The sequence below is a fragment of the Mus caroli genome, unplaced genomic scaffold (assembly GCF_978045245.1).
Source record: "Mus caroli unplaced genomic scaffold, Mus_caroli_1 scaffold_8, whole genome shotgun sequence".
NCBI classification, from domain to species: domain Eukaryota; kingdom Metazoa; phylum Chordata; class Mammalia; order Rodentia; family Muridae; genus Mus; species Mus caroli.
In genome coordinates, this window is record NW_028227263.1 from 122,459,220 (window position 1) to 122,485,917 (window position 26,698).

Sequence of the window (26,698 nt, forward strand, 5' to 3'; positions counted from 1 at the left end):
CCTCTCTTTTCAGCCTGAACTGCCATTCTCAGTTGAACCGTTCGTGTTGTGGACTGCGGGCAGGCCGCAACAGTTGGTGCCCGAACAGGGACCTGAAGAATGGCAGAGGGATGCTAAGAGAAACGACTGCTGTGTGGAGCTCCACAAGAAAGGAAAGGATCTTCATATCGGAGGAGCATCGGAGCAACGGACAGGTACACATGCTAGCGCTAGCCTAAAAAATTTCAGTTTTGTAAAGTGTTGCTGAGGATGTGGTAGGATACGAATCAAGTTTGAATCAGTGCTGACCCAACACTGTTTCTGCTTGGGGTCAGTAGTTCGTTAATCGGAACTAGATACGGAGACAGGCGGTGTGCCGCAGCTTTTTAGAAAGCTGCTTAGGTAGAAGAAGGAAGGGTTCAAAGTCAGAAATCTTTTAGATAAGATAGATAGCTGTTGTCCATGGTTCAAAGAAGAAGAAACGATAGATTGTGGAACCTGGGAGAAAGTTGGTGAGGCCCTGAAGCGAGTTAGAGTTTGAGATTAAGCTTCAGAGGCTGAGTCTCTTAAGATATTTCTAGTTTAGATAATGAATAATGTGGTTCCTATCCTAAATAGTAAAATTTAAGATAAGATATAAAGCAATGCCTCTTTATTAAAGCGTTAAAGCTTGCTTTAATAGGTATTCATAGGTATTAATTGATATCCAAACTTCGTAATATGATAGTAATGCTTCTAATATTGATTTTAACAGTGATAAATTGTTTTAAACATAGGTTTTGCTTTCCCAAAGTTGTAGGTATTATCCTAAACTTGCACAAAAACTTAAAAATTATGGTTAAAACTGCCATTGTTCCATTGACTGCAGCTTGCAGTTTGATTGCAAATTTAAGATTAATGCTCAGATTAAAAAGTATTTTACCTTTGAGTCAATACAGGGCTCTGGGCAGTCCCAGAGCGGCTTGTGGCCCTTTCTTTTGTTTTGCAAACAATGCCTAAAAAAGTTTTTCCCTGTGTTCAAGAAAATTTCTTTTTAACAGTGTTACAGATCTATTCAGATGTTTAAAATAATGCTTAAATTCAAAGATTTTTGCTTCTAGTAAACTGGTAATCACTAGAAATTTTGCCTCTACGTATGGCTAATATAGCTTTACATTATGTAAGAAAAATGTTTATTGTTTCTGCTTCTTTACAAGAAGCCAAAAGTTTTAATCTTTCGGTATATATTGTTTCCTAAGTGGAAAGTATTTTATTAACTAATGCTTCTCAAGGGAAGTTTACCTTAAATCCTTGCTTGTCATTTTTCCAGTTTAGACTAGCTTCTAGCCTTTTAACTTTATGGCAATAGTACATCAGAGACTGTATATTCAGACTTAGTAAAATTAGTCATTTAATAGAGTCATAATGATTTTTCACTCTTCTTCAGTGTGACCAGCCATTCTAACTCAATCTTAGACTGGTCTAATATTCAGTTCAATTATTAGAGATTCCTATATTCTAAATTACCTAGCAAAGTTAATTCAGAGCATTTCCCCCAAGGTCACCAAAGGCTCATCTTGCCTTCACTTTATTTGTCCTAAACTTTTTGCAAACTGACATTAAAGGTCAGTCTGCAGCGAAACGCTGCTGGCACCCAGTTACTTCTAATTTGAGATTAGCTTTAGCTTTACAATTTGCATCTAAATAAAGTACCTTGACTTCTCCAAACAGAAAATTTACATTGCTACACTCTCATTGTTTAGAATTCTTCCTTTTCTCAAGCAGGTCAATCTACATTCTCCGGTTCTCCGCCCCTAAGAGCAAACAGGTGGTACTGCTAATCTCCCTTCCAAGGACATCCCAGCATGTGGCTTTTCAGTCTAAGATAAGATTTAGATTTACCAGGAGAGCTAGGGAAGTAGAAATTTCATATATATTTACAGAGATTAGTTCTTATTTTGATAGAGATGGGCTTAGTCCCTTAGCTGGCCTCTGGCTTTTCACCCTTGCTGTTACTGCAAGGTGTCCTTAGTTCCTCAGGCTACTGGGAATAACAGAGATGAAGAGGAAAGACTTTTAGCTCCTATTTTAACCAAAATTAATGGTGTTAATACTGACATAATTCTTGTCTAGGCCTTGCTAAATCTGAGGTTAACAAGTCTCATAGAGACCGCGCATAAACTCAGAACTGCGCTACTGATTCATAATCATATGAATACAGTATGGGTACCGCTTGGCGCAGGAGATTACTGCGGAGGGAAGGTCCAGCTTGACCGTTTCTGAGTTCCCTGTGCGACACACCTGATTTGTAAGAGATTGGTATCTGACTCCAGCTAAAAACCAAAAATACTTAAGGCTCTGCCTCCCCTCCCCAAAAGATACCAAGAGCCACAGATGTGAGTTGTTATAATGCTCACGGGAGGAATCAGGTCAATGTCCACCCAAGTCAAGGTTAAAGGCCCACTCATCTATGGATGAAAAGAATCATTTGATCACCTCTGTTAAGCATTGCCTATTTAAACTTAATTAATAGGGGGGAGAGAGGTTGGAGACCTTGCTGTCGTAAGGGCAAGCCCTTCACTGCCTCCCACCCAAATAAAAAAGCCAACTGGCCTTGTACTAAAGAGCTGGTCTTAACCCCTTCTCACTGTTTCCCCTGCCTATCATCCAAAATTGCGGATAATTATCAGCTCAGTGTTATTCTAAAATTGTTTAAACTCAGCCAGGGTTCCAACGCCCTACTTAAAATGCAAACAGGTAGCTACCTATTCAGCACTAATTAGCATTATAAAGTCAGAGCCTACAGCCCAGCGCTGCTATTCCGTCAGTGCTTTAAAGACAGTCTTAGCCAGATACAGTTTACCATTAGAAAAGTTAGGGAATCCCACGGAAATAGGTTTTTTCTTTAGCCCTAAGAACTCAGGCAGAACTATTGAACATAGATAATTTTTCTGCCTCAGGCCACCCCCTTTTTTATTTTTGTTTTGTTAACTAATGGGAGGAAATGTGGCCTCCCTTCCCCCAGCCTGGAACTTGCTTGCTCAAAGGTGGAGCTACCGGCTCATTCGTCCTGCCACGCCCACTGCTGGAACCTGCCTTTGCTGCCTGGAGGCACACACGTGTTCGTCCTGCTACTGGACCCTGAGTTACTTGGCGGGATATTGGGTTCCCTCCCCCTTCCTTTATAACTGGGTGTCTGAAAATAGTAAAATTGAGCCTTGATCAGAACTTGTTGTCTTGGCTCCATTGTTTCTTCCACCCCGTCTAGATTCCTCTCTTTTCAGCCTGAACTGCCATTCTCAGTTGAACCGTTCGTGTTGTGGACTGCGGGCAGGCCGCAACAGTACTCCAGCAGTGCTGTGTCAAGGCCTCCCCAGTCATTTCTGCTGGATGAGCCCAAGCACCTGTCTTGCTCATGTTATTTGCAGACAATATCTATCTGCTGTAATCTGTTCTTTTACTTGGTGGCACAAAACAGACACCCTGCTTCTCCCCCCAGGACAGGAGATGAAGATTTCCCTCTGACTGCTTCAGTGAGGTGTCCCCAGTCAATTTCTGCTGGATGTATGCACTCTCGTATATGATGTCATCCTTAGTTTTCTCTCTCATTGGGCTATCCTAATGTCCTCTGATGATGTGTCAGATACACATTTGCTAGCTATCTGTGGCTTCTTTCTGCTACTTGCTACTTAATCTTTTTTAGTTTTTCTTGCTACATAACTCAGTCATTCAAAACCCAAAGCATAGCTATCATAGAACCATACAGAATACCAATGTCCATGGCAGAAAAATATAATAAAAGTGTACATATCAAGAACTGTAGGGCTGGAGATCGCTCAGCAGTTAAAAGCACTGACTGCTCTTCCAGAGGTCCTGAGTTCAGTTCCCAGCAACCACATGGTAGCTCACAACCATCTGTAATGGGATTAGATGCCCTTTTCTGGTGTGTCTGAAGACAGCTATAGTGTACTCATATAAATAAAATAAATAGATCTTTTTTTTAAAAGAACTGTAGTTCTCCATACTCATCCCCACCTCCTTTTCTGTCACTAGCCACAAACCAGGAACCATTATCCTTGCCTCTAAGTCCTAACCATCTTTGAACTTTTATTGTGAGGTTCGCATACATATGTTTATAAATGACATCCTTTTGAATCAAATTCATGCCACCAACAATCCCTAAGTTCCATCTAGATATGACCAGTAGCTACAGGATTTTCACCAAGCTTACGGTCAGTCAGAATTTCAACTTTTCAGGTATGAACACCTGCCATGAACACCTGTTCAGGAAGCACATCGAGTCATGTAACATAGATAGAACATGTGCTCAACATAGATAGAACATGTGCTTAGCATAGATGATAGAACATGTGCATAGCATAGATAGAACACAAGCTCAGCATAGATAGAACATATGCTTAGCATACACAGAACATGTGCTTAGCATAGATAGAACATGTGCTTAGCATAGATAGAACATGTGCTTAGCATAGATAGAACACGTGCTCAGCATAGATAGAACATGTGCTCAGCATAGATAGAACATGTGCTTAGCATAGATAGAACATGTGCTTAGCATAGATAGAACATGTGCTCAGCATAGATAGAACACAAGCTCAGCATAGATAGAACATGTGCTTAGCATAGATAGAACATGTGCTTAGCAGAAGAGTGCTGAGTTCTACGGTGTCAGAAGCTGTGAAATCTGAACAGAAGCAATGCTTTCCAAAGTGGATACACCCATGTAGAAATTAACTCTCATATTCCACAATCAGCTCAATTTTTTAAAAATTAGACTTACTCATTTTTAAACTTCACATGTGAGTGTTTTGCCTGCATGTGTCCATGTATCAGATGTCTGCAGATGTCAGAAGGTATAAGATCCTGTGGAATTAGAGTTACAGATGGTAGTGAACCACCACATGGGTGCCAAGGATTGAACTCTGGTCTCTGGAAGAGCAATAATAGCTCCCAGCCACCCACTGTTTTACATTATTATAAATTACATTAATTTATTTATTTGCATGTGTGTGTATGCCCAAGCACACATGCTACAGCATGCAAAAGGGGCATGTGAGAGAATGTCAAACAAAAGAGAACAACTTGTAGAAGTTGGTTCTTTACTTCCTTTTCTCCATGTGGGTCCTGGGATAGAACTCAGGTTGTAGGGTTGGTAACAAGTGCCTTAATCCACTGATCCATCTCATTGACCAGCAGTGATCAGTTCTTAAAGTGAGGAAGTCTACACATGAATAATAGAAAAATAGGACACAAGTGCACAAATGAAAAACTGTTGTACTGTGATAGTTTTAATGCCAACTTGACACAATCTAAAATCACCTAGAAAGGGAGTCTCAATGAGAGCTTCTCTAGATAGGGACATTCTGTGACCATGTTTGTGCATGATTTCTTGATGAAGCCAACTGAGGCAGTAAGACCCCATCCACTGTGGGTGGGCCATTCCTCACCATTCCTCAGGAAGCAGGATCTTGACCTGTATAGGAGTGGAGGAAGTCAGTTGATCACTAGCATGTGTGCATTAGTCCACTCTTGATTGTGCATGAGATGTGACTATGCTTCGAGAATTTTGCTGCCCTGCCTTCCCACAGCAATGTCCTAAAAGCTGAAATTCTGAATCCAGTACACTTTTTTTTTTTCCTCTGCCATTGCTTAGGTCAGGGCATTTTGTCACAGTAAATGGATCAAAACAAAGATTTCTCCTTTAAGGGGAGTCAGTGAGCTAGGAGAACACACAGACTTACATCAGCTTTTCTATGTTGCACTCTGCCTGGCTCAAGACATCACACAACAGTTTCACATCATTGTGGGACAGGAATGTGAGGCTGAGGTTCAAGTGCTGCAAACGTTGGTTCTGAAACAACTCAAATAACAGGCGGTTATCACATAGTAGAGTCACATTATTTACCCTGTAGAACAAAGAGAGGGATCCATCAGTTTCCACTAAGCTCTCATCTTTGGCAAGATCCTATATCCCATAACGACAGCATAACTCTAAATTTTGTAACCCCGTGACACAGCTCAGTAGGTGATTTTTCTCTTCTATGTGGAACTCTGAGAAAAGTTTGGAGACAAGGTTGACTGTCACATAAAGGAAACCCTGCATATGCTTTCATCATTGTACAATTCATGGGACAGCCCTCAATGAAGAATGGTCAGCTACACACGTTAGTGGTACAAAGGCAGTGAGATTCTGCTTTGAACTGTATAAGCCTTCATTTATGCAGTTAGCTGAGAGATGGTGGGAAAGCAAGTCTATAACTTCCATGATATAACTACATCAAAATTGACCTCTTACTTACTCAAGTACTTTAAGGATGCAGCTGGAGTACTTCAGATGACTATACAAGACCAAAAAGGCTCTTTCATTGAAATTAGTGTCTTTCACTTGGAGTACGTGGATATCCTTACTGCTTCTGAGCACAGAGCACACATGATGCCAACAGATGAGTAGCTTTTCCCTGTAACAGAGGACAAAGAAATACATTCCACTGTTAGAAAGTGAATCCAAGGCACTAGGGAGATTGCTCAGTGGTTAAGAGAATTTGCTGTTCTCACAGAGGATCCGAGGTCAGTTTCTATCACCAACATGGTGGCTCACAACCATCTTAACTCCAATGCCAAGGTTATCTGACACACTCTCTGGCCACATGGGTGCTGTATGCACATGTTATACATGCACATAGCTAGGCAAAACATTTGTACACATAAAATAAAAATAAACAAACGATAAAACCTGCCAGCACTTTTGGTTCTACTCATTTACAAAAAGTTAAGTCAAGACATTCACAGCACATAAATGTGGCAAACTGACTCCCCGAACAGATTAAGAGTAGCCAGCTAAGGTCATTTCATGTTTGCAGTTCTTAGACAGACATGTGGCAAGGTCAGTGGGATTCTGATGTTATAGCTTGAGGGTAGAGATGCAGTTAATGTCTATTGGGAAAAGGCCAGAGAATTCTGAGAATCCTATACATTGGGGGCCAGACTTGTTTGGGGTTATCACCTACCCTCCCCACTCCCACAACATGGTAAGATAATGCATCTAACTTTAAGGAACAATATAGAGAGGAGGAGACTGCATACAAACACAGTAGTGACATAGAGTTGACCAACAAAACCCTATACATGTCTGCATGCAATCTATCCAGGATGCTCTTGAGAGTAGGGCACATCCCTGGTTCATCTCACACATTCTAAACTGCCTGGCATACTAGCAGAAGGAAATGAGAGAACTGATGCCCTGATTATGGCTGTAGACATAGAATTGCTAGAACAAGCCAGAATGTTACACCAGCAATTTCACCTTTCTCCTCAGAATTTACATAAGCCCTTGCTCGAATTGCCTATGTCCCAATGTAAACATCTTGCAAGGTCCTGTGCAACTTGCACACCTCTTCACCACTGTGTCCCCTTGGCAGATCAGGACTTAACCCTAGAGGTCTACTCCCCAGTGCAACCTGGCAAATGGGTGTCACTCATTACCCAGCCTTTGGTAATCTTAGGTATGTACATATTGTGGTAGATACTTGCTCAGCCTTTGTAGATGCTGTGGCAATGGCAGGTGAAAAGGCCTCTCATGTTATTAAGGCCATGAAATCAACAATGCTGGTAATGGGAGCACCTTGGGCACTCAAGACTGACAATGACCTGCTTACTCATCTCAGAAGTTCAGCGCCTTCCTATCCTCATGGAGGATCAGTCACTCCTTTGGGATACCCTATAATCCTCAAGGCCAGGCAAGCACAGAAAGAGCAAATCGTTCCTTGAAGGGAACACTTGCTAGGGCTACCTCCTCAGAATCCAAAAGAGATCTGCACCTAGCCTTGGTGGAGTTCCTGTTCCATGCGAACTTTCTTTCCTTAGATGAGAAAGGGATGAGTCCTGCTTGCTTACAAACATTGGGCATTTTTGCCGCCGAGGGATGCTCCCCTCCCATTAGTTAGATGGAGGAACCCAATAACCTGTCAATGGCAACTGTCTGCTCCACTTCTGACAAGGGGGCAAGGTTATGCTTGTGTTTCCCCCAGGACACAACTGTGCCAATATGGGTACCCTCAAGTAATGTTGGCCTGGCTATGGAGCGGGGGGGGGGGGCAATGAAGGAGCCAGAAGAAGACCAGGATATGGAGACATAATGTACATACTGTGTTTATTAGTTTTCTTCAGCCTGGGAGGGTCGATGAGCTTTGAGTTTTGATGCCCTTGCCCCCATTCTTTTGCCTGTGGCAGCTAACTCCCCAGCCTATCCTGTTCTTTTCTCTTCCAACGTGAGTTTGGGTTTGTCCTTCATGGACTCAGTCACTACTACACAACAATTAGAGGGCACTTGGCCCACAGAGGAAATTCTCTACCACCTAATGTCTCCTCAGTCGGCTCTTGTATCCAACTACACAATATGACCACGAGGAACTTTCATGGTAATCTAACCTATGGCACCATGTTAGGCATGGAACTTCACGTTCCCCTTACTGATTATAAATGCCCAAAGGATCCCCCAAGCATATCATGCCCACCCCTGCCTCACTGTCCAAGGGTCCCTCAAATGCCCACTTTCGTAGGACTTCCTATCCCTTGGGAGCACTGCCAGCCTGCACTAGGTATAAAATTCACCAGGGACTACCCAATATGGTCATCTAACCTCACACTTGGTATGTGGACATTTACCTCACATGATGCTTCCAATATTACTCCTTATGTTAACAGGGATCCCATTAGATTCTAATATGACCCCACTATGAGCAATTGGAATTTGTGTGGTACCTCTAATTGTCTTAATTTATGCCCCTTACTCTCCTAAAGGGTGGCTGTCTCTTTAATGGGACAATATTAAGAGGCTGTTTGACACCTTGTGGATAGACACTAATGCTATGATGAGAAGAATTTTCATACTAATAATTATTTTATTTAAGTGTCTCTCACAGCATATCTCCATGCGGTGTTCCATAAATAAGGCAATCCTCCAGGGGCTGATGACTCTAAAAAATCCTGATTGTACCCGCCACCCCCCAAGGAAGTGATCAAGCACGGATGGCAGAGATCTGTGAAACCACCATGTAGGCTTTTCCTCATCTCCCCCTTGTGTGACATGCCTCTGGAGTGTGACATGCCTCTTTTAGGGCTGGTAGTCAGTGATGGGTAAGATCCTGGAAGACAGGACAACTTAAGACAGGCACAGTTCAGTATCCTGGGAATCCTCTGAGCGGGGTCAACAATGTCGAGGCAGTGGCACCCAGGTTCCCACTAGGCTAAAAACAAAAGGGTGGATATGGTGGCTATATAGCAGGAACTGCAGGAAACTATCAACACCGGGGGCCATGCATCTGCATGCAGGAGGACCAAATTGAGGACTGTATGAGAGAGCAAGGATTGCTGGTACAAGCAGTGCCAGCCAGATGGGAACTGCTGTTTAGAACAGATACTTGAGACCAATGGGGGCTTGGGTGGAGGGTATTAAAGGAGTTTGCAGCAGTGCTCAGATGAGCTTGCTGCAGCATTTCTCAACTGCTTCCAGAGTCTGTGTCAGTGACTCTGCGCCAACTCACCCAAAATCCCCAAGAACAGGTAAGGTCAGGCAGAGAGCTGTCCAGGGAATAGGCAACAAATGCAGAGCACTTGGCAGTGTTGAACTTGAGAAATCCTGCCTTACAGTTAACCTTGGTAGTTTTAGAATGAAACATGAGGCAGGGTTCCAGAGTCCCTGAGTCAAACCTGAGCAAGGATCTCCTGGCTCAAGCTTCAGATACCACTGTTTACTCAGTATGTATCTTGGATAATATATGTGACCTCTCTGCCTACTTTCCTCGTGTCTAACAGGATAATCAAATTTGCCTTGTCACATTTCTTACTGTGCTTGCATGCCATATCACGTGTGTGCAGGTCAAAGGACAACTTGCAGGAATCAGTTTTCCTACTCTGTGGTCTAAGGAATAGAACTTAGGTCATCAGAGGTGAGGCACCTTTTATCCGCTGAGCCATCTTGACAGCTCACCTTACATGTTTCTGAGTATGAAATGAGTCAATTTAGTACATGTTTTTGTGTGTATATGTTTGTGAATACATGCACATGTGTATGTGTGTGCATGTATGTGCCCACATATGGAAGCCATGACTCTACCTCTTTAGTGCTGGGATTGTAGGTGCATGCTGCTAGGCACAGCGTTTTTAAAATAAATGTGGATCCAGGGGATGAAACTGAAGTTCTCATACTTGTGCAGCAACAGAGCCATCCCCATATTCCCCACAACACTTAATGTTTACAAGGCAGTTTGCAACTAGGAGGCCGAGAGAGAGAGAGTCTGAGTGGGATGCTCATATCTCAGAAGGGCAGAAACACACACAGGACATACACCATCCCACTCCATGCTCACAGTATGGTGGGCTAACATCATTGCTGCTTTGATAACAAGACCACTATAACTAAGAAAAGGAAAGTCTTAAGGATAGATTCCAGGGCTCCTAAAACAGTCAACTTAGGGTATTCTATTGCTGTAGAAAGATCAGAAGTTCAAGGCCATCTTTGATTACAGAATGACTAGAAAGCTAAACCACATCTCAAAAAAAAAAAAATGAATTGGGGCTGCAATTCCTGGTGAAGTGCTAGCCTAGTATATATGACATGGGCTCTATTCTCAGGATGGAAAAATGTGTCAAGAGATCATAAATTATACACATGTATTTTTTGTTGTTTGTTTGCTTGTGGGTTTTGTTTTTGGAGACAGAATCTCACTCTTTAGACCAGATGCACCTGGAACCCACTTTGTATGTGGCCCAGACTAGTTTAAGATGCTCAGAGAACTTCTTGCCTCAGTTCCCTGAATGCTGGGGTTACAAGCATGAGACCCCCCCTTCCCTGACTCAGTTTAATTAATATTTTGTACTCCTTATATACACTGTGTTATGTATTATAGGCCTCTCCTTCACTTGCTATATATAAGCAATGATGACCCTGAGTTTCTGACCTGGCTCCACTATCTGAGAACTTGGATTACAGACATGCACCACTATACTCAGTTATATGATGCTGGGGAACAAATCCTGGACATGTGCAGTATAGCAGGCAATACTCTGCGAACTGAACTACTTCCTGGGCCCCTGTACATATTAACTGATGCGATACTGCTACTCCATATATATGCACAACTAATAATTAAGAAACATACTCAGGCATGGAGGCACATGCCTTTAGTTCCAGGACTCTGCAGACAGGCAGGTGGATATCAGAGTTCCAGACTTGCCACAGCTACATAGTGAGATCCTGTCTCAAAACAATTATGAAAAAATAAATATTAATAAGATCAAATAGTATATCTTTCAAAGAGTCAATCCAGGGCTCAAAATGGAACCTGTTGGACTGGAGACAGTTCAAGTGTTAAGAGTGTTCATCTTTCCTCAGAGAATAAGAATTTGGATCCCAGAACCCACATCTGGCAGTTAGCTATAGTTCCAGGGGATCGGATGCCACTGAGGCCATCTCCACATGTGTGCATACTAACATGCAGCCACATATACATAAAATAAAAATGAATCTTAAAATAAATGGAAGCTATTGACCAAAAAGGTGAATTTGTTATTTTCCCCCTTTAAAAGCTCTACTTTGTTTTTAAATTTATTTTTTAAAATGTTTAATTGAAATAGAATTACATCCCTTTCCCTCCCCTGTCCTTGTGGTGCACTCTCAACTCTCAAGGTGACAACCTTTTTATCATTTTATATGTACATGTTTATGTACATGCATACACACACACACAACCTGTTGAGGTTTTGTTGTTGTTGTTGTTGTTGTGTGTGTGGTTTGTAGGCCCACCACTCACTATTAGTTAGTATGGGTGAGTTTTGAATCTGTCTGTATAAATCACTGATACACAGGGGCAGATTCTGAAAAGGGGACAGAAAGGAAAGAGTGAATGGACTCACGTATAGCTGTGTTCTTGACCTTCACTCAGGACATTCTGGGTTGAAAAGGATAGTTTCTTCAGTGTAGAACAGTGTTGTAAGCAGTGGGCAGCAACAATAACATCAGAATAATCCTTAGCCACAAAGTTAATCTGTTTCATACAGTTCATAACTTGTGCTAAGAAGGCTTCATCGTCCATCTCAAACAGACAGTAAAACAGCTTCATGCCATCTATCTGTTCTTGAAGCTCTTCATTGCCACTTATGGTTTCTAGGCACTGATACAACTGATGCTTTATTTCCTGGGACAACTGGTGGCCAAAAAACGCCTCTAGCTTTTTTTGTTCTGATTCATGTAAAAGGCCAAAGATGAAAGAGCCAAAAAAAATCCACTGTACTTTGACTTTCTTTAGAAATGTAAATATGAGTGCCTCTATACTTTTAACATCCTGGCTAGGGTGGTCCACATGGCTCTTGAGCAGATGAAAGATGGCAGCACAGACCTCCTGGATAGATGGGTGGAGGAAAATGTAAGATTTTTCAGATTCCTTGCTCTTTTCAAGGATCCTTACGTCCAGCAGTGTGGAGATATCAGAGTCCATGATCCCATTTCTCCTGAGAGCCTCCTCACCAAACACAAATGTGTCAGTCCACATGCCCTCAGCGGCCAGAGAACACAAGCCCTGCAGCTGCTCTTGGATTTTCTTACTTGGATATTGGGCACTTTGGGGGATGAACAAATTGAAGATGTAAGTGGTATACAGGGAGGTGGTACGTCGGCAGATAGAGACTGGGTCTCTTCCCTTCTCTATCTCTTTTTTTAGACAAGTAGCCACCATCCAGCAGAGCACAGGGACTTGACATACAGAGAACAGCTGCTCATTTTCTCTCACCAAACTGAAGATTTCCTGGGTTCTGTTCCTATCTTGGAACAAGCTGTAGAAATACATCTTAATATTGCTCTCATTGAATCCTGCCATCATTTTTACATTTGTGCACTCAATCCTGTCCTCTATTTTCTCAAAAGTCTCTGGGGTAGCAGAGATGAGGAAAGAGGATTCGGGGAGCATCTTCCTCCTGAGCAAACTGCTCAGCAGGATATTCACTGGCTGCTTCTCCGTGCAGGTATCACACAGCTCCGACTCCCGTTCAGACATATCACATTCCATCACTTCCAAGCTGTCGATGACAAATAAGAGTTTCTTGGGTTGGGATAGGATCTCCTCTATGGGAGCTGAGGCGTTGGGCCACTCTTTGGAGATCAATTCTGCCAGGCTTGCTCTCTTCATCTTCTTCACATCTTGACAGCAGAAGTAGAAGATATAGGAGAATTTGTTCTGAAACACCATGCCTTCTGACCATGCAAGCATTAACTTTGTCAACATCAGTGACTTGCCAATTCCTGCCACTCCTTGCAGGAACACCATGTGTGGCTTCTTTCCAGTCATCTTTGATATGAGAAGGTTCTCAAAATGATCACAGTCATCCTGGGTAAATTTCTGCTTAAGGGAATATTTATCTTTGATGTTAAACTTTCTGGCATAATCATGGGTCAGCTTCTTCTTCAAATGAGCTTGATATAACTTTGAGTGTCCTGAGTCAGTGAGCACAAGGGAAAAAAAGTCCACAACATATCAACGTTAAGTTAAACATTCATCCACACAGAGTCTGACCTAGACATTTTAATTCTCAGAATGTATTCTTTAAAAGTATTTATTTGTTTATTGTTTTGTTTGTTGTTGTTGTTGTTGTTGTTGTTGTTTTGAGACAGGGTTTCTCTGTATAGCTCTGGCTGTTCTGGAACTCACTTTGTAGACCAGGCTGGCCTCGAACTCAGAAATCTGCCTGCCTCTGCCTCCTGAGTGCTGGGATTAAAGGTGTGCACCACCACCGCTCAGCAAAAGTGTTTATTTTTAACTATGTGTATGTTGGTGGATTCCTGTGGAGGTCAGAAGTGTTAAATCCACTCTCTCCTCCCCTAGCTGGATTCACAACAGTCCATGAGCAGCTCCCCATAGGTGCTGGGGATTGAACTCATATGTTGGATAGTAAAACCATGCCAGGAAATTTGGTAAGATAGAGCAGGTTGAGACCCAGAGACTCAGTGGGCACACACCTGAGGCTTAGGTGACTCCCTGTCCCCTGGCAGACTCTTGACTTGGAACTTGGACCACACTCCTTATATAAAAGAAATGTGTCCTATGGTCATGTAGGCCCAAAACAGAGTTCTCCATGCTAATGAGGTACCTAGGCCCAGAGGGTTGAGCCAATAGGCTTCCCTTTCCAGACATTTCTCCTCCCATAAGATATTTAATTCTCAGGTCTACACTGAGAAGTAGGTATGGCACATTATGCATCCATTTTCCACCATGAACAACCAATAAGCTGATTAGAACCACAGAGTGTCTCTTTCATCAAGATCTGCAGTGGGGAGCCATGAAGAAAGCATTTGACTACAGAGCCACAACTTAATTCTCCCATAGAAGACCTCTGTGCTCCCAGCCACAATCTCCACCAAGCCTGCCTCTGCCAAGCTGAGGACAATCACCCCACAGGGATAAACCAGATTTCCCCCTTACATCCTCCACCCCTGTCCCAGGCTAAATACTGCTCTCAGCCCTCTGACCTGACTCCATTCTCTGCTCTTTCAAGACTCCCAGTGGCGCCTAGATGTCCAACAGTAAGAGAACGCTGTGGCCTTACTGAAGGCTTGGGGACCCACAAACCAGCTCTGGCTTTCCCACCCCATGAAGCAGTGTCTCTGTGCATCCCAACAGCCTGGCACCGCCCCCCAACAGACACACACTCAGGTCCTCTGCAAGAGTGGGATATGCTCCTAGTCATGGAGTCATTTCTTCAGCCCCCTTATGATGTGTGTTTTTAGAAGTTGGTAAGCTGTAGACCCAGAACAACGCTAGTTAATATGAGAAGACTTTTACTGACCCTGGAGCACAGTAGCATTGCTCTGAGTGTCAGGAAATTCTTATCTGAGAATGGGCTGACCCTAATTCTGCAACAGGAAGAGAATTCATAATAGCCAGAAACTGGAAACCAACCTAGCTGTCCTGCAACTAAAGAATGGATACAGAAAATGTGGTACATCTACACAATGGAATACTATTCAGCTATTAAAAACCAAGACATCATGAATTATTCAGGCAAATAGGTGGAACTTGAGAATATTATGTTGAGTAAGATAGTCCAGTTCCCAAAGGGCATCATCATATGTACTCACTTAAAAGTGGATAAAATACAGCCATAAAATACAGGTACCATGGTACACTCCACAGAACCAAAGAAGCTAAACAAGAAGGAAGGCCTAAGCACAGAAGCTTGAATTTCACTTAGAAGGGATAATGAAATAGTCATGAGAGGCAGATGCAGGGAGAGAACTGGAGGGAAGGGAGATGGGGAGGGAAATGGGGGGTTCAGGGGGAGGACAGGAGATATGGCCATATGGCCATGAAAATGAATGGAAATCTGCAACTGATGGGGGTGAGGAGTTGGAGGGCATCTCCAGGACTAGACACAGCCTGGGACAAGGGAGATGCACAAGAATCAATGGGGGTGATCTTAGCTGTGATCACTACATTGGGGACATGGAACCTGGATATAGGTAGGCTACTTCCTATATCCAGACAGGAACTTCAGTAAAGCAATAGAGACACCAACCCACCCACAAAAATTTTAACCCAAAATTTATCATGTCTACAGATGTGATGGTTTGTATATGCTTGGCCTACATAGTGGCACAATTAGGAAGTGTAGCCTTGTTGGAGTACGTGTGTTACTGTGGGTATGGGCCTTAATACCCTTGTCCTAGTTGCCTGGAAGTGAGTTTTCTGCTAGCTGCCTTTGGGATAAGAGATGGAACTCTCTGCTCCTCCAGTCCCACGTCTGCCTGGTCACTGCCATGCTTCCTGCCTTGAAGATACTGGACTGAACCTCTGAACCTGTCCCCAACTCAAAGAGAGGAGAAGAAAAAAAGGGTGATAGGGAAGGATTGTGGGAGAGGGTGACTGGGAGGGGGCAGTGAGCAGTATATAAAGTGAATAAGTAAAAATAATAAAGAAATATATGGACAGGGAATGAAGGGCCTAAGGACTGTGAGAAACAAAAGCCAAACTAAAGTATAGACTTTTTGAAAAGAAAAGGAGGCCCTCTGGTCAGCGTCAGCGCCAGCTCCAGGTCACCTTGGACACAAACTCGGCAGATGGTCCCATGGTCCCCAGAGGACTCTCCACACATCTTAGGATCACAGGTGAGTGGAACACAACATCTGTTCCAAACCAACTGTGACAAGCCTGTGACAGCAGGAGCAAGGACACGGGAGCCCCGCCTGACCAGCAGCTTGGGTTCCTTCTGATCTGTGCTGGTACACCTTGGTTTTGAACACACCAGACAGCCCCACAGTCCCCAGAAAAGACACCACTTCCAGGTGCTGTAACATGCCCAGGCTCTTAGGATTCCAGGATCTCAGGATAACAGGAGCTTGGTCACACCAGGATCTCAGGGTCTCAGAGGAAACTTGACTGCCAAGAACTCTGACACACACAGAATCTCAGATTCACAGAAGCCTGGAAACACAGGATCACAGAGAAAGCTGGACTCTGAAGAGTCCTGAATCACCTGGCATTATAGGAAGGACAGGCTCCAACCAGATATATTGAGGGCAGCAAGCACTTGAGATAATCAGATGGCAGGAGGCAAGCAACAGAAACGACAGAAGCCAAGGTTACTTGGCATAATCAGAACCAAACTCTCCCACCACAGCAAGTCCTGGATACACCATCACTCCAGAAAAGCAAGATATAGATCTAAAGTCACTTCTCATGATGATGATGGAGGACTTTAAGGAGGAAATAAATAACTCCCTTAAAGAAATAAAGGAAAATACATGTAAACAGCTAGAAGCCCTTAAAGAGGAAACGCAAAAATCGCTTAAAGAGTATAGGAAAACACTACCAAACAGGAACTAAAAATGGAAGTAGAAACAATAAAGAAATCACAAGGGGAGACAATTCTGTAGATAGAAATCCTAGGAAAGAAATCTGGAACCATAGATATGAGCATCAGCAACAGAATACAAGAGATGGAAGAGAGAATCTGAGGTGCAGAAGATTCCATAGAGAACATCCGCACAACAATCAAGGAAAATGTAAAATGCAAAAAGATCCTAACTCAAAACATCCAAGAAATACAGGACACAATGAGAAGACCAAACCTATGGATAATAGGAGTGGATGAGAATGAAGATTTTCAACTCAAAGGACCAGCAAACATCTTCAACAAAATTATAGAAGAAAACTTCCCAAATCTAAAGAAAGAGATGCTCATGAACATACAAGAAGCCTACAGAACTCCAAATAGACTGGGCCAGAAAAGAAATTCCTCCCGACACATAATAATCAGAACAACAAATCCACTAAATAAGGATAGAATATTAAAAGCATTAAGGGAAAAAGATCAAGTAACATATAAAGGGAGAACTATCAGAATTACACGAGATTTCTCACCAGAGACTATACAAGCCATAAGATCCTGGACAGATGTTATACAGACCCTAAGAGAACACAAATGCCAGCCCAGGGTACTATACATACCAAAACTTTCAATTAGCATAGATGGAGAAACCAAAGTATTCCATGACAAAACCAAAATCACACAATAACTTTCCACAAATCCAGCCCTTCAAAGGATAATAACAGGAAAACTCCAACACAAGAAGGGAAATGACATCCTAGAAAAAGCAAGAAAGTAATCCTTCAACAAACCTAAAAGAAGATAGCCGAAAGAACAGAATCCCAACTCTAACAACAAAAATAACAGGAAGTAACAATTATTTTCCTTAAAATCTCTTAATATCAATGGACTCAATTCCCCAGTAAAAAGACATAGACTAACAGACTGGCTACATAAATGAGACCCAACATTTTGTTGCATACAGGAAACCCACCTCAGAAACAAAGACAGACACTGCCTCAGAGTAAAAGGCTGGAAAACAATTTTCCAAGCACTGGTCTGAAGAAACAAGCTGGAGTAGCCATTCTAATACCTAATAAAATCGACTTTGATCCCAAAGTTATCATAAAAGACAAGAAGAGGCACTTCATGCTCATCAAAGGTAAAATCTTCCACACTGAATTCTCAATTCTGAATATCTATGCTACAAATGCAGGGGAATCCATATCCATTAAAGAAACTTTAGTGAAGCTCAAAGCACACATTTTTAAAGCATAGAATAGTAGTGGGAGACTTTAGCAACCCACTCTCATCAACAGACAGACCCTGGAAACAGAAACTAAACAAAGACACAGTGAAACTAACAGAAGTTATGAAACACGTGGATTTAACAGATATCTAGAGAACATTGTACCCTAAAACAAAAGGATCTATCTTCTTCACAGTACCTCATGGTACCTTCTCTAAAATTGACCAAATAATTGGTCATAAAACAGGCCTCAACAGTTAAAAAATATTGAAATTGTCCCATGCATCCTATCAGATCACCAGACACTAAGGCAGATCTTCAATAACAACATGAATAATAGAAAGCCAACATTGACAAGGAAGCTAAACAACACTCTACTCAATGATAACTTGGTCAAGGAAGAAATAAAGAAATTAAAGACTTTTTAGAGTTTACTGAAAATGAAACCACAACATACCCAAACTTATGGGACACAGTGAAAGCAGTTCTTAAGAGGAAAACTCATAACTCTGAGTGCCTCCAAAAAGAAACTAGAGAGAGCATACGCTAGCAGCTTGACAGTACACCTAAAAGCTCTAGAACAAAAGGAAGCAAAATTACCCAAGAGTAGTAGATGGCAGGAAATAAGCAAACCCAGGGCTGATATCAACCAAGTGGAAACAAAGAGAACTATTCAAAGAATCAACCAAACCAGGTGCTGGTTCTTTGAGAAAATCAACAAGATAGATAAACACTTAGCCAGACTTACTAGAGGGCACAGGGATAGTATCCTAATTTAAAAAATCAGAAATGAAAAGGGAGACATAACAACAGATCCTGAGGAAATCCAAAGAATCATCATATCCTACTACAAAAGGCTATACTCAACAAGAGTGGATAACCTGGATGAAATGGAGAATTTACTAGACAGATACCAGGTACGAAAGTTAAACCCAGGTCAGATTAATGATCTGAACAGTCCCATATCCCCTAAAGAAATATGATAGTCATTAATAGTCTCAAAACCAAAAAAGCCCAGGACCAGATGGGTTTAGTGCAGAGTTCTATCAGACCTTCAAAGAAGACCTAATTCCCATTCTCCTCAAACTATTTCACAAAATAGAAACAGAAGGTACTCCACCCAATTCATGCTATGAAGCCACAATTACTCTGGTACCTAAACCACACAAACACCCAACAAAGAAAGAGAACTTTAAAACAATTTCCCTTATGAATATTGATTCAAAAATACTCAATAAAATCCTCGCAAACCGAATCCAAGAACACATCTAAAAGATCATCCGTCATGACTAAGTAGGCTTCATGCCAGGGATTCAGGGATGGTTTAATATACGGAAATCCATCAATGTAATCCACTATATAAACAAACTCAAAGACAAAAACCACATGATCATCTCCTTAAATGATTAAAAAGCATTTGACAAAATCCAACGCGCATTCATGTTAAAAGTCTTGGAAAGATCAGGAATTCAAGGCCCATTCTGAAACACAATAAAAGCAATATACAGCAAACCAGTAGCCAACATCAAACTAAATGGAGAGAAACTTGAAGCAGTCCCACTAAAATCAGGGACTAGACAAGGCTGCCCACTTTCTCCCTACCTATTCAATTTAGTACTTGAAGTCCTAGCCAGAGCAGTTCGATAACAAAAGGAGATCAAGGGGATACAAATTGGAAAGGAAGATGTCAAAAATATCACTATTTGCAGATGATATGATAGTATATATACGTGACCCTAAAAATTCCACCAGAGAACTCCTAAACCTGATAAACAGCTTCAGCTCAGAAGCTGGATGTAAAACTAACTCAAACAAATCAGTGGCCTTTCTCTACACAAAGGATAAATAGGCTGAGAAAGAAATTAGGAAAACACCACCCTTCACAATAATCACAAATAATATAAAATACCTGGGTGTGACTATAACTAAGAAAGTGAAAAATCTGTATGATAAGAACTTCAAGTCTCTGAAGAAAGAAATCAAAGATCTCAGAAGATGGAGAGATCCCCCATACTCATGGATTGGCAGGATCAATATAGTAAAAATGGCTATCTTGCCAAAAGCTATCTACAGATTCAATGCAATCCCCATCAATAGTCCAACTCAATTCTCCAATGAATTAGAAAGGGCAATTTGCAAATTCATCTGGAATAACAAAAAAACTTGAATAGCAAAAAATATTCTCAACAATAAAAGAACCTCTGGGGGAATCACCATGCCGGACATCAAGCTGTACTACAGAGCAATTGTGATAAAAACTGCATAGTACTGGTACAGAGACAGACAGGTAGATCAATGGAATGGAATTGAAGACCCAGAAATGAACCCACACACCTATGGTCACTTGATCTTTGACAAGGGAGCTAAAACCATCCAGTGGAAAAAAGACAGCTTTATTAACAAATGGTGCTGGCACAACTGGTGGTTGTCATGTAGAAGAATGAGAATTGATCCTTTTACAAAGCTCAAGTCTAAGTGGATCAAGGAACTCCACATAAAACCAGAGACTCTGAAACTTATAGAGGAGAAAGTGGAGAAAAGCCTCAAAGATATATGGACACAGGGGAAAATTTCCTGAACAGAAGAGCAATGTCTTGTTCAGTAAGATCAAGAATTGACAAACGGTAGCTCATAAAATTCCAAAGCTTCTGTAAGGCAAAAAACACTGTCAATAAGACAAAAAGGCCACCAACAGATTGGGAAAGGATCTTTACCAATCCTAAATCTGATAGGGGAATAATATCCAATATATACAAAGATCTCAAGAAGTTGGACTCCAGAAAATCAAATAACCCTATTTAAAAAATGGGGTACAGAGCTAAACAAAGAATTCTCAATTGAAATACCGAAGGGCTGAGAGGTACCTGAAAAAATGTTCAACATCCTTAATCATCAGGGGAATGCAAATCAAAACAACCATGAGATTCCACCTCACGCCAGTCAGAATGGCTAAGATCAAAAATTCATGTGCCAGCAGATGCTGGCAAGGATATGGAGAAAGAGGAACACTCCTCCATTGTTGGTGGGATTGCAAGCATGTACAACCACTCTGGAAATCAGTTTTGCAGAAAATTGGACATAGTATTACCGGAAGATCCAGCAATACCTCTACTGGGCATATACCCAGAAGATGTTCTAACTTGTAATAAGAACACGTGCTATGATAGTATATCTAAGTGACCCTAAAAATTCCACCAGAGAACTCCTAAGCCTGATAAACAGCTTCGGTGAAGTAGCTGGATATAAAATTAACTCAAACAAATCAATGGCCTTTCTCTACACAAAGAATAAACAGGCTGAGAAAGAAATTAGGGAAACAACACCCTTCTCAATAGTCACAAATAATATAAAATATCTTGGTGTGACTCTAACTAAGGAAGTGAAAGATCTGTATAATAAAAACTTCAAGTCTCTGAAGAAAGAAATTATAGAAGATCTCAGAAGATGGAAAGATCTCCCATGCTCATGGATTGGCAGGATTAACATTGTAAAAATGGCTATCTTGCCAAAAGCAATCTACAGATTCAATGCAATCCCCATCAAAATTCCAAATCAATTCTTCAACGAATTAGAAAGTGCAATCTGCAAATTCATCTGGAATAACAAAAAACCTAGGATAGCAAAGACTCTTCTCAAGGATAAAAGAACCTCTGGTGGAATCACCATGCCGGACCTAAAGCTCTACTATAGAGCAATTGTGATAAAAACTGCATGGTACTGGTATAGTGACAGACAAATAGACCAATGGAATAGAATTGAAGACCCAGAAATGAACCCACACACCTATGGTCACTTGATCTTCGACAAGGGAGCTAAAAACATCCAGTGGAAGAAAGACAGCATTTTCAACAAATGGTGCTGGCACAACTGGTTGTTAACATGTAGAAGAATGCGAATCGATCCATTCCTATCTCCTTGTACTAAGGTCAAGTCTAAGTGGATCAAGGAACTTCACATAAAACCAGAGACACTGAAACTTATAGAGGAGAAAGTGGGAAAAAGCCTTGAAGATATGGGCACAGGGGAAAAATTCCTGAATAGAACAGTAATGGCTTGTGCTGTAAGATCGAGAATTGACAAGTGGGACCTCATGAAACTACAAAGCTTCTGCAAGGCTAAAGACACCATCAATAAGACAAAAACCACCAACAGATTGGGAAAGGATCTTCACCTATCCTAAATCAGATAAGGGACTAATATCCAATATATATAAAGAACTCAAGAAGGTGGACTCCAGAAAGTCAAATAACCCCATTAAAAAATGGGGCTCAGAACTGAACAAAGAATTCTCACCTGAGGAATACCGAATGGCAGAGAAACACCTGAAAAAATGTTCAACATCCTTAATCATCAGGGAAATGCAAATCAAAACAACCCTGAGATTCCACCTCACACCAGTCAGAATGGCTAAGATCAAAAATTCAGGTGACAGCAGATGCTGGCGAGGATGTGGAGAAAGAGGAACACTCCTCCATTGTTGGTGGGATTGCAAGCTTGTACAACCACTCTGGAAATCAGTCTGGCGGATCCTCAGAAAATTGGACATAGTACTACCGGAGGATCCAGCAATACCTCTCCTGGGCATATATCCAGAAGATGTCCCAACCGGTAAAAAGGACACATGCTCCACTATGTTCATAGCAGCCCTATTTATAATAGCCAGAAGCTGGAAAGAACCCAGATGTCCCTCAACAGAGGAATGGATACAGAAATTATGGTACATTTACACAATGGAGTACTACTCAGCTATTAAAAAGAATGAATTTATGAAATTCCTAGCCAAATGGATGGACCTGGAGGGCATCATCTTGAGTGAAGTAACACAATCACAAAAGAACTCACACAATATGTATTCATTGATAAGTGGATATTAGCCCAAAACTTAGGATACCCAAGATATAAGATACAATTTGCTAAACGCATGAAACTCAAGAAGAATGAAGACCAAAGTGTGGACACTGTGCACCTTCTTAGAATTGGGAACAAAACACCCAGGGAAGGAGTTACAGAGACAAAGTTCGTAGCTGTGATGAAAGGATGGACCATTTAGAGACTGCCGTATCCAGGGATCCATCCCATAAGCAGCTTCTAAACGCTGACACCATTGCATACACTAGCAAGATTTTGCTGAAAGGACCCAAATATAGCTGTCTCTTGTGAGACGATGCCGGGGCCTAGCAAACACAGGAGTGGATGTTCACAGTCAGCTATTGGATGTATCACAGGGCTCCCAATGGAGAAGCTAGAGAAAGTACCCAAGGAGCTAAAGGGATCTGCAACCCTATTGTTGGAACAACATGATGTACTAACCAGAACCCCGGAGCTCTTGTCTCTAGCTGCATATGTATCAAAAGATGGCCTAGTCGGCCATCAATGGAAAGAGAGGCCCATTGGACTTGCAAACTTTATATGCCCCAATATAGGGGAATGCCAGGGCCAAAAGAATGGGAATGGGTGGGTAGGGAAGTGGGGGGCGCTATGGGGGACTTTTGGGATAGCATTGGAAATGTAATTGAGGAAAATATGTAATAAAAATATTAAAAATCAAAAAAAAAAAAAGAACACGTGCTCCACTATGTTCATAGCAGCTTTACTTATAATAGCCAGAAGCTGGAAAGAACCCAGATGTCCCTCAACAGAAAAATGGATACAGAAAATGTGGTACATTTACACAATGGATTACTACTCAGCAGTTTAAAAACAATGAATTTATGAAATTCTTAGGCAAATGGATGTATCTGGAGGATATCATCCTGAGTGAGGTAACCCAATCACAAAAGAACACACATGATATGCACTTACTGATAAGTGGATATTAGCCCAGAAACTTAGAATACCTAAGATACAATTTGCAAAACACATGAAACTCAAGAAGAAGGAAGACCAAAGTCTGGATACTTTGTTCCTTCTTAGAATGGGGAACATAATACCCATGGAAGGAGTTACAGAGACAATGTTTAGAGCAGAGCCTGAAGGAGTGACCATCCAGAGACTGCCCCACTTGGGGATCCACCCCATTAACAACCACCAAACCCAGACACTAGGCAGATATCAAGAAGAGCCTGCTGACAGGAGCCTGATATAGCTGTCTCTTGTGAGGCTCTGCCAGTGCCTGGCAAATACAGAAGTGGATGCTCACAGTCATCCATTGGACGGAGCACAAGGTCCCCAATGAAGGAGCTAGAGAAATACCCAGGGAGCTGAAGGGGACTGAAGACCCATAGAAGGAACAATATGAACTAACCTGTACTCCCCAGAGCTCCTTCACCAATCAAAGAAAACACATGGTGGAACTTGTGGCTCTAGCTATATATGTAGCAGAGGATGGCCTAGTTGGTCATCAATGGGAGGATAAGCCCTTGATCCTGTGAAGGTTCTATGCCCCAGTATAGGGGAATGCCAGGACCAGGAATGGAAGTGGGTGAGTTGGGGAGCAGGGGGAAGGGATATGGGATAGGGGGTTTTCAGAGGGGAAACTAGGAAAGGGGATAACATTTGAAATGTAAATAAAGAAAATATCTAATAAAAAAAGAAAAGGAGATATATACAAGTTATTGTATAAAGATATATATGACGGCATTGAAGAGAGCTGAGTGGTTAAAAGCACCAAGAGGACCTGGGTTCAATTCCAAGCATTCACATGACATCATCCACATTCTTTAGGTCCAGTACCAGATCTGATGTCCATTTCTAGCTTTCAAGGGCACTGTCCATACATGGGGCACATACATATGTGCAGCTACTCTCATATGTACATAATATAATTTCTAACTGTTCTTATGTATTTTGATTATAAATTGAAGATTTAAATATGCTCAACTAGAATCCCAGAAGAAGGTGGGATATAAAGAACAGCACAGAGACAATCTTTAAACAAATATAGACTGAAGAGTAAAGAATATCATATAGCTACAGATCTAAGACAACTAGTGAATCCCAAGAAGGCTGGGCTTAGAAAAAAAAAAAAAACCTACATCCAGGCTTATCATGGAGCCACAAGGACAAAGACATGAATGGAGCCTTAAAGCAGCCATACTATCTTATACCAGAATAAAGACATGTCTGACTCTTATATCACAATGTTCACAAAACATGGATTTTTTTTATATATAAGATTTTGCTTGTTAAAATCAAAACATCCACAGTCACAACATAGACTGAGAAATCTGCTTCACACTGTAGTACATAGCTGTTTCAAATACATATGTGATATGTATGTGGGAGGGTGAGGGGGTGGGCACAGGTTGACATTGGTATCTTCTTCAAATACTCTCTGCTTTTTAAAAGATTGATTTGTTTTCAATTTGGGTGAATAGATGCTTCTGTCTGCATGAACGCATGCACACCAGAATTATGCAGTGCTCTCAGAGGACAGAAGAAGGCATTGGATACCCTGGAACTGGAGTTATGGATGGTTGTGAAGCACCAGGTAGGTTCTGAAAACAGAGCCACGGTTCTCTGTAGGCACCCAATCTCATTGTTTTTTCAAGACAGGGATTCTCTGTATAGTTCTGGCTGTCCTGGAACTCACTCTGTAGACCAGGCTGGTCTCGAACTCAGAAATTCACCTCCTCTGCCTCCTGAGTGCTGGGATTAAAGGCATGCGCCACCACTGCCTGGCTCTATCTCATTTTTTTTTTGAGACAATTTTTTTTAAGTTGGCTTAAAACTTGCCAAACTGACTGACCACTTGCTACAATGCCTTGCTTTTATGTGGTTGCTGAGATCCAAAGTCAGACGGTCATGTTTACATAGCAAGCAGACAAAGCCATATTCCTAGACCCTATAAATATGATTTATTGCTGGTGTGTTCTGTTGCTACTACCCTAAATTCTCAGTATTACCATTTCACTATAGAGTTAAGGCTCCAGTTTAGATTCAGGGGAACATTATTAATGTCCTGGGTGGAAGTTTAACTGAATAGGTTAGGGCATGCTACCCTCATACATTTGATACACAGACTAGACCTAATGTGTCTACATGACGCTGCCTCCTTTCTCAAGCAGAAGAATATCCCATGACACCCAATGCCCTAGGGTAGATGGGCATGAGGAACAGTTATCAAAACTATGGCATGATCCTCACCCACTGTAAAGCAGCTTTGACCAACTCACCAGCAATCTCTCTTCCTGCCTTCTCCATGAGATCCTTCCTATTCATCTTCTGGAAGATTTTGAAGGTCATATCCCAGGCTTGCTTCTCCTCATAATGTTTCAACAGTAATTTGGCAAGGTCTTCACGAGATGCCTTCTTCACTTCTGTCCAAGAAATCTGTTTCGGCCCCAACTGCAAAATCTCCTGTTGGAGTAATTCCTTAAACTTCATGAATTCTTTCTTGTTTAGCTCTTCCAAGTACCACATAAGGCCAAAATCAGAAAAAAATGATGCCATCGTGTGTTAAGGAAGAGAGATGCGTCTTCGGAGAGGTGAATACAAGGAATAAGAAACAGATGGGATCTGTGGGAAAATCAGGCAAGCAGCTGAGTTAAGCACAAAGCAAAAAAGGGGAGAGGAGCAGGGAAGTGGTAGAGCTGGTAAAGTGTTTGCTGCACAAGTGTAGGAACATAAGCTGTGTCCTCAGCATTTATGTAACAAGCAGGGTGTGCAGCCACAGAA

The 26,698-nt window shown here is 41.7% G+C and overlaps 1 protein-coding gene across 2 annotated transcripts in view; it reads right to left on the reverse strand.

The window, feature by feature from the left end:
• Positions 1-26,473, reverse strand: part of LOC147003413 (NACHT, LRR and PYD domains-containing protein 4E-like) — a 46,312-nt gene extending 19,839 nt beyond the window's left edge. Inside the window, exons 1-4 of one of the 2 annotated variants that reach the window (XM_085840987.1) lie at positions 26,197-26,473; positions 11,893-13,465; positions 6,279-6,437; positions 5,721-5,885 (exon numbers count right to left, since the gene is read on the reverse strand). In XM_085840987.1, the coding sequence (XP_085697113.1) occupies positions 5,721-5,885; positions 6,279-6,437; positions 11,893-13,465; positions 26,197-26,473 (2,174 nt within the window). Of the gene's footprint in view, positions 1-5,716; positions 5,886-6,278; positions 6,438-11,892; positions 13,505-26,196 lie in introns of those variants that run through there. The other variant, XM_085840988.1, reaches the window with a different exon arrangement.
• Between the last annotated feature and the right edge of the window lie 225 nt (positions 26,474-26,698).